The sequence below is a fragment of the Kryptolebias marmoratus genome, linkage group LG21 (assembly GCF_001649575.2).
Source record: "Kryptolebias marmoratus isolate JLee-2015 linkage group LG21, ASM164957v2, whole genome shotgun sequence".
Lineage (NCBI taxonomy): Eukaryota > Metazoa > Chordata > Actinopteri > Cyprinodontiformes > Rivulidae > Kryptolebias > Kryptolebias marmoratus.
In genome coordinates, this window is record NC_051450.1 from 20993713 (window position 1) to 21002286 (window position 8574).

An 8574-nucleotide genomic window follows, 5' to 3' on the forward strand; every position below is an offset into this window, starting at 1 on the left:
ATTTAATGAGTTGTGTTTTCTTTATTTAAAGCTTCAAGTATGTTTTTTGGCCCTAGATAAGTTTTATTTAGCGAGAGAAGGAGGGAGAACATTGTCCACTCCTGGCGTTCGGATGTCAATTAGCTTTTTACGCTTTTAACCCATTCAGGTTCAGACAGAAAGATAACCAACATTGGACTTCACTGTCAAATATTTGTTCATCCAGTTGAGTCTCCTTCACATCTTGAATTACCAAACTTCGAATTTGGCTTCTGTCATTTTCACTATGATCATCAGAGAAATGTAAGAATGTTTTGTTATATATAACATAACATTCGAGTGGAAGTATGTCCCAGAGATGTCTAAAAAAGGACTTTTCTGTGCCAGACAGATGAAAGACAGCTGTGTGTAAATCTGAACGCCAATAAAAGCACTTTATGAAAAAAAATCTGCCCTCCTCATTCATTTTCCAATCCGGGTTGCTCAGAAAGTTGCTCACAAACTTTTCTTATGTGTTGCCAGAAGGATAACAACAATACAACAATCATGTTTTTTAAAAGAAACGTGTTTTTATGAAGTAATGGGGGAGCAGACAACATATTTTCACCTGGTGATCATGTAATGATCAAAATATCTCCTGAACCACTGGACAGATTTTAATAAAACTCTTATATCATAATTATTATTTATAAATCTACAACTAATTAACTTTTGGACTCAGCCTGATTCAATATGGCTGTCATAGCCAACAAAAAAAAGAACTATAACTCAGACAGTTTTACCAATATTGGGCTAAACTTTGGTGTGGTAAAAGCTGAGCGTATTTAGAGAATTTAATGTTTTTATTTCAGCTCGTTATCACATAGTTAGTTTGCTGTCCGATTTTAAATACGTCAAAGCCGAAAAGGCGGAAAGATCATTAATTATATAACTTGATGAAATGGAGAAGTGAGACAACTTCTTGTGTTTAACGATGCAGAAACAGCGAGTTGACCAACTATTTCCTCACAAACAGAACAGAGAAGTGCTTCAGTTGGTTTGTTGCAGCTCCAGCTGTGGGACGGTGTGATCTGTTGGTACGGAGGACTTTTACATTTTACTGGTAAAACAATTCATTTATGTCTTTTGCTTTGCATATGTTTTTTCCTGTGCTTGAATCGGTGCTTCATGTGAATATAAATTTAATATTTCTGCATTTTGTTTCAGTTTCTGACAGTCATGTGTGTGAATATCCTGTTACTGAGTGTCCTCTTTATTTCAGGTAAGATGTCTTGTTGGAAAAAATCTTTGTAATAAAAGTTTCTTTAAATTTCCTTATTTAATTTGATTTCTGCCTCTGGTTCTACAGGCACTTCGGTTGCTTGTCCTGATGTTAATGAACTGTTCATCACTTCACCAAAAACCCTGGAGGCTCTGAGTGGATCTTGTTTACACATCCCATGTAGCTTTAGAGCTAAAAATGAAACAGATTTTGATGTTAGAAGACGTGTTGTTGGAGTGTGGATTAAGAAGGACCCAAGGTTTGGATCAAATCCAGGAAATGTTGTTTTCAACAGCACTAAACCAGATAACATCTATCCAATGAACATCACTGGAAACCTGAGTCAGAAAGACTGCAGCACTTTGTTTTCTGACCTAAACAAGAATCATACAGAGAAATACTTCTTCAGAATTGAGAACGAACCATTTAAGGCAACAGCTATTTGCAATACTACTGAAATAAAAGTAACAGGTGAGTCAGTTTTTTGTTCAAAGGTTCATAATATCTCCATGTAATGCTGTGGTTTTAAACTACATTAAAACGCTGCGATGAACTGAACTGTCCTGTATGTTTTACACTAATATCTGTTTGATGTGAAACCTCAGATTCTGCTTGGAGTCCCAGCATTAAGATCTCAGGTGGTCTGAAGGATCTGAAGGAGAAGGAGTCTGTCTCTATAACCTGCTCAGCTTGGACTCCCTGTCCACACTCACCTCCTGAACTCACCTGGAATCTCCAACAAGACTCTCAGAAAACAGAGAAGAACCCAGATGGAACCTTTACAACTAAAATCCAGGAGAACATCACTCTGTCAGACACACATGATGGATCCAACATCAGCTGTTCTGTCAGATATCCTGTGGATGGAGGGAAACGTAACGAGACAGCAGAAACAAATCTGCCTCTCAGTGTTTCCTGTAAGTGATCCTGTCGGCTCGTCATGGTTCAGCTGCTTCTGATGAATAAAGTTAATGTGTGTCCTGTTTTCCTCAGATGCTCCTAAAGACACCTCAGCATCCATCAGTCCATCAGGTTTGGTGTCAGCAGGTAGCTGGGTGGAGCTGAGCTGCTCCAGCAGAGCCAAGCCTCCCGTCAGAACCTTCACCTGGTTCAGGAACACCACAGATGGACCTGTTAATGTTTCTGATGAGAAGGTTTATGTCTACAACGTCACTGAGGGAGGAGAGTTTTACTGTGTGGCCACAAATGATCTGGGTAATCAGACATCAGCAGTGATCCATCTTAAATTAGGAGGTAATTAATTTCTTGCACTCAATCTGATCAATTTAAACCTCAAATCAAATGGACCTAATGCTCTAACTCCACCACTTTTGTTGTGATTAAAAATGATTTTATTTATCTTCTTGTTGTTGAGGTTCATTAGATAAATCTCTACCCTGGGGACCAATCGTTGGAGGAATTGTTGGAGCCATTTTACTGATTCTGTTGATTTTGTGAGTATAACGAATAAATGCTGTTAACAGGATCTTTAACAATGCCTAAAGAACTATTAATACCATAACGTATTATAACCTGGTGCTTACAGGGTAGTTAATGGGTATTTACCATACAGTGACCTAGTACTTATTGGGTACATAACTGGTACTTACTGAGTACAAGCCTTGTACTTAACAGTACATGGTGCTTATTGGGTACACAGCTAGTATTTACAGAGTACCCTACAGGAACATACTTGATACTTAACTGGAATGTACCTAAATATCTACTTGATACATACCTGGTCTTATCAGGTATGTATTTTTTTTTTTTTGGTACTTATTTGATGCTTATAATATAGACTATACTGAGGTATATGTATAATATACTCATTACGCTTACTTACATGGCCTGATAAGTACCAGATACATAGCTGATAAGTACCAGGTTTGGACTGGGTAAGTGCCCTGTTGGTTTTAGATACACATTTGGTCAGTTCCAAGTACGTATCTTCATAAGTACCAAGTATATATCCGGGTAAGCATGAGGTCTGTATTTAGGCAATTACTGGACAGTTACCAGGTACATACCTGGTACTTACAGGGTACTTCCTGAGTACAAACCCTGTAAGTACCTGGTAAGTACCTGATTGTATTATGCATTGCTACTAGTTTCTTATATTGGAGTCTGATGTGCTGAAACATAAAGTAAATTTAATTTTGATTTCTTGTATTTTGCAGAATTATCGNCTGCCTGTATTGTGTCTCCACTGAGCGGTTCATGAGCACACTGTTTACACTCTACTCCGGTTTCTTGTGCGAGAGAGCAGATACAGGTAAAACTGCACCTGTGTGTGCGCGGTCCACATGTTCGGTGTGTGCAACGTTAACGCCTGCGTCTGTGTTTTTCCAGTGCTCCTGTGTCTGGTTGAGCGGGTTCTGGAGCAGAGGTTAGCGCAGCGGGGCCGCAGAGACGAGCCGGTTGTGACTCTGTTCCAGCTGTGGAATTACTTGGAGTCTAATGGCATCAATGACGTGGAGTCTCACATCATCGCTCTTGCAGAAGAGGGTGAACGCACACACATGTAAACAGTAAATAATGTTATACACTTTTTATTTGTGACTAATTTTCGTTAATAACCTTTCGACAGTGGATTTGGTGCAGAACCTGCTGTCGAGGGACCAGGATGTGATCACAGAGACTCTGCACCTTCCTTCAGAGTGCAGCCTGAAGAGGGAAGGACTGAAAACCATCGCCAAATTACTGACAGATCCACGAGAGAAGGTGCTGGCCTCTGCCAGCTCGGTGCTGAGAATCCTGGCTGGTCAGCACAAACAGAGAGAGCAGGTGATGGATGGGCTCCTATTAGGAAGCATATATTCTGTAGATACCAGCAACACTTGGACTTGGTGTATTACAGACAGTAATCTCTGCATACTTTACTTCCTCAGGCTTTGTTGAACTGTTTGGAGATGTTGGAAGATGACGAAGTGGACACCAGAGTTTGTGGATGCAAAGCCTTAGCATGTCTCAAGGTAGAAACAGCCAAACTATGCAGAGCATCTCCGTCTTGACAAAACAATGTTTATTGGTTCAGGGGTGTTCATATTCAATAAGGATATAAACAAAACTTGGATTTGCTAGGGAAAGGACATCACTTTCCCAGCTATGAGGACAGTAATCTTCAATCCTTACAGCTGTGTTTGATCTTTGTCATCCCAGGCTACAGAAAGCATTGAACAGCTGATGTATCTCTGTGAGAATGACAACAATGACGTTCAAGAAGCTGCCATGCAAACACTGCTGGAGCTGGGTAACACTAACCACAATATTCCTCTTATACATGCAAAATAACAAGGGTGTAACCATGCAAATCAACAGTTTTAGGCAAAATTAACGAAAAGAAAGACACGTTTCTGTCTTGGTTTCTATCTTTCAGCTTTGTTTAACAAAAAGTGTTTTCCAGAGTGTAACGCAATTAAAACACACCCCTCTTCTGTGTATTCTCTGGAGCAGGTGATGAAGGGAAGACGGCTCTCAGACGTTTGGGGATGTCTCAGGACATTATACCGGACTCTCCGCTCCCAGACTCCTGGCCGGACCGGCCTTCTACGAGCGCATATGAGCATCAGTCTAATACAGCATACTAACAATCGTTCATTAAACATGGTGGGACCAAAATATCAGCTGTGCTGCTCCGCGTCCCACTGGAAGACCAGCTCTGTGACCAACACTTTATTATAAACCATCCGCACCACAAGAGAAGACATCAAGCTTTCTCTGCATTTAACCTTTAAAATCAATTAGTCATAAAGACAAAGTTTATCAAATGCTTGATAACTTTTATCACTCTTATAGACAAAGGCTTCATAAGTGCTGTCCCCAGAAAACACTAAAAGTAAAAACATCTGGTATTTATTGGGTACAAACCTGGTACTTACCTGGTATTTACTGGGTACTTACAGGGTATCTTCATGAACTGGGCTGTATTATGAAATAACTTGTTACAGTGTACTTACAAGGCCTGGTACATACCTTGTACTTTTTGAGTACAAACCTGGTACCTAAGGGTATGTGCCTGGTGCCAACAGAGCACATACCTGGCACTTTATGGGTTACTTATGGGGTTGAATCCTGGTAGTTACCGGACATCCCTGGGCTAGTACGTGGCAATTACGGGCTACATACCTGGTACTTACTGGGTACCTGTGGGGACCAGGATTTACTGTGAAGTGACTTGTTACTTTTGGAGTACATACCCAGTATCTATGGGATACAACCTGGTACCTTCCAGGTACAAACCTGATACTTACTGGGTACCTACAGGGACTGAGCTGTGTTATGAAGTGACTTGTTACACTGTACTTCAAGGGTATTTACCCTGTACATACCTGGTACTTAGCAAAAATGCCCTAAAGATAGATGCTATCATATTAAAAACAAGCTTTCTTTTAATTGTTTGAAAAATTGTGATTTTAATTGGTTTTCTGGATGTTCAGAGTAAATGTTACTTTATGAGGACTTGTGTTTTTTCTACAGCCCAACCCTCCTGTATAAATTGGATTAATATTTGGCACATAACTTCTGCAAAGACTACTTTCAGCAAGACTTTAACCCCATTTTGCAGGGAAGGGAAACCAAGAACTTAGAACCAAACAACTAAAACCAGCGATCATGAGTTGTCATTACTGCTGACAGACACCAATCTACTGATGCTAGAAGGAAAATATTCTTGTACCAAGTTTACCAGTCCAATCTGGAGTTAAATCTTTTATTTTTTACACATTTTATCATCAACTCAGGTCAGCAGGGCAGCTCAGGATGTCATGTTGAAGCTAATTATTGTTATCTGACTCACAACGGAAAAAAACCCTCACGTATTCTGTTTCACGAGCCTTTATCTCGATTGTTACTGCTGTTGCAACACATTAAAAAAGATAGAAAGCTGTTACAAACATTTACCTTTCTTTGTTGTTTTTATTTGAGCACGGCACAACTTTATGTCAGATATCTTTATAGTTCTGTATCTGCTTTATTATATATAAAGCATATATATATATATATATATATATATATATGAAGTATTTTTCTTTATTTTAGCTAAGAAAAGCTTTTTTTTTTACCCAATAATGTGTCTGTTGTCACTGAATATCATCCAAACAGTTCGAAAAACAACAAATGTGCAAAATAAAAGAGTACAAATACAGATAAAGAGTACTATGTACAGATAATTCAACTGAAATATAGTGATTTTTCAAATAAAAAGTTGTGAACGTTGCTGTGTTATGTAATCCTGAGACATTCTCCACATCTAAGCACTTTGTATCGCCTTGTTGCTGAAACGTGATTTATAAATAAATTTGACTTAATTGATTTAAAAATTTAAAAATGCATGCAAAATATTTTAAATATTCTAACACATTTTATTCCTTTTCTTGTTGTTTTCCTCCCCCAGTAAACTGTGTTGCCCCTGGTGTCTAAGTTTGGGTTTTCTTGGTCTTTGTGTTCCGATAATTTCCCTCTTGTTTCGTTGTCATTGATGGTTATCTGATATAATGGGGTGTGTTTTTTTTAACATGCTGTTAGTCCTGACAGTAATCTACAAGAATACGGTGGATTTCCCTTTAAATGCATGCATAAAACAGCAAACTGCAAATCCTTAACCTGCAAAAGACGTCCAGTCCTTTGATGAATCCAGGTGCATAAATAAATGTTTGATTCTTTAATTTATTGCTCAACAGATGAGTTTTAAAGTCCTCCCTTATAGGATGACTACCTGATGTGAAACTAATAAAAATAAAGTGACTTCCTCTTTCATATGGTCAGGGTGTGAGATGAAGAGAAGACGTATGTTTCTTAAAGTATAAGTGTTGCTTCTGCAGCACATTTCCTTTCAAACACAGGAGGTTGTTGTTTGATCTGCTGCTGATCAACGAGAATTAACAAATTAACTGGATTTAAACCTACATTTTCTGTTCTGGCTGCAGATTATCTGGTAAGTAACGTCTTTACATTCATTGATTGTTTTTGTTTTTTCACATTTAAACATAAAATCCATGACGGTTATTTTCAGAACAACTCTGTAGAAGTTACTAAGGTCTAATGATTGTGTGAATTTGAAGATGCCAGTAAATATGTTATGTAAAAATAAATACTATCATCATTTTTATGGACCTTTCCAGAGTGAGAGATGAGGAGTCAGAGTCTGATGGCAGCTCAGTCTGTGCTGACAGTCAACATGTTACTGAGCCTCTTCTTCCCTCCAGGTGTTTCAGGTTTGTTCTCTTTCATTTGGAGAATCACAGGAATCATTTCTGAAAGATTTGGTCCTGATGTTGTTTAAAGGCTCCACATGTTACCTGCTGCAGCTCAGCTGGAGTTTGTGGATCATGAAGTTTCTCTGCAGGCAGATTTTCTGCACATTTTGTTCACCATCAGTCTGATTTTACAGGTGATTTGGCTGATTGTCATGGTAAAAACCCAGCCCTTCGTATTACAGCTCCAGAGAGGATGGAAGCTCTGAGTGGATCTTGTTTGCAAATCCCCTGTAGATATGATACAACAGACTCAAGATATGACAGCAGCAAACCAATCTATGGAGTTTGGGGGAAAACTGGGTGGTACCCTTCAAATACTATTTTTCACAGCAGTGGGTCAGTTAACATCTATCCATTGAAGATCACTGGAAACCTGAAGGAGAAAGACTGCACCACTCTGTTTCCTGATTTAGACACAAGTTATGCAGACAAATACTTCTTCAGAATTGAGAACGAACCCTTCAAGGCATCAGCTTGTGCTGATTCTGTTCAAATAACAGTTAAAGGTAAGAGTTTTCTCTTCAACCCTCCACAAAGCGAGTTACAGCTTCACCAACAACCTCTGGACACAAACAGTAGAAACATTATCAGCAGTTATAATAAATAGTTTGAAAAATCTGATTACAGTGATTAGAGCTGCTGCTTGACATCAAGGTCTCCTGTTTGAATATCAGCTGAGCAACTTTTCTGGGTGGAGTTTGCATGTTCTCTCTGTGGATGCATTGGATTTCTATAGATCCTCCAGTTTCCTCCCACAGTCCAGAAACATGCATGTTAGCTTAACTGGAGAATCTAAACTGACCTTGGTAGTGAGTGTGTGTGTTTGCATAGTTGTGTGTCCTGTGTGCTTTAATGTTGGCCCTTCGATGAACTGCTGACCCGTCTGGGGTCAACCTTACTTGTTGTCATTAGACTTGGAGAACAGGCACTCGGCCCACGTGATCCTGAACAGGATTCAATGGGAACGAGTGAATGAGTGAGACAGTTTGACAGGTAGGATTTAACGTGTCTGCTGTCTAACATGTGTTTGATGTGAAACCCCAGATTCTGCTTGGAGTCCCAGCATTAAGATCTCAGGTG

The 8574-nt window shown here is 39.2% G+C and overlaps 2 protein-coding genes and 1 pseudogene across 2 annotated transcripts; all 3 read left to right on the forward strand.

Moving 5' to 3' along the window:
* Positions 1–951: 951 nt before the first annotated feature.
* On the forward strand, positions 952–2717 carry LOC108244004 (sialoadhesin). Its single transcript, XM_017429831.3, has 6 exons — positions 952–1081; positions 1186–1240; positions 1328–1711; positions 1846–2157; positions 2234–2494; positions 2616–2717. Exons 2-6 carry the CDS (start codon positions 1198–1200, stop codon positions 2696–2698), a joined length of 1083 nt encoding a protein of 360 aa, XP_017285320.1. The 5' UTR covers positions 952–1081; positions 1186–1197; the 3' UTR covers positions 2699–2717.
* A 715-nt stretch (positions 2718–3432) lies between these two features.
* LOC108244003 (rho family-interacting cell polarization regulator 1-like) lies at positions 3433–6454 on the forward strand. Its single transcript, XM_017429830.2, has 6 exons — positions 3433–3512; positions 3590–3745; positions 3828–4024; positions 4129–4212; positions 4400–4490; positions 4694–6454. The coding sequence occupies exons 1-6, from the start codon at positions 3458–3460 to the stop codon at positions 4825–4827; spliced, it is 717 nt and encodes a 238-aa protein (XP_017285319.1). The 5' UTR covers positions 3433–3457; the 3' UTR covers positions 4828–6454.
* Positions 6455–7348: 894 nt separating this feature from the next.
* LOC108228829 overlaps positions 7349–8574 on the forward strand; it is an 8292-nt pseudogene continuing 7066 nt past the window's right edge.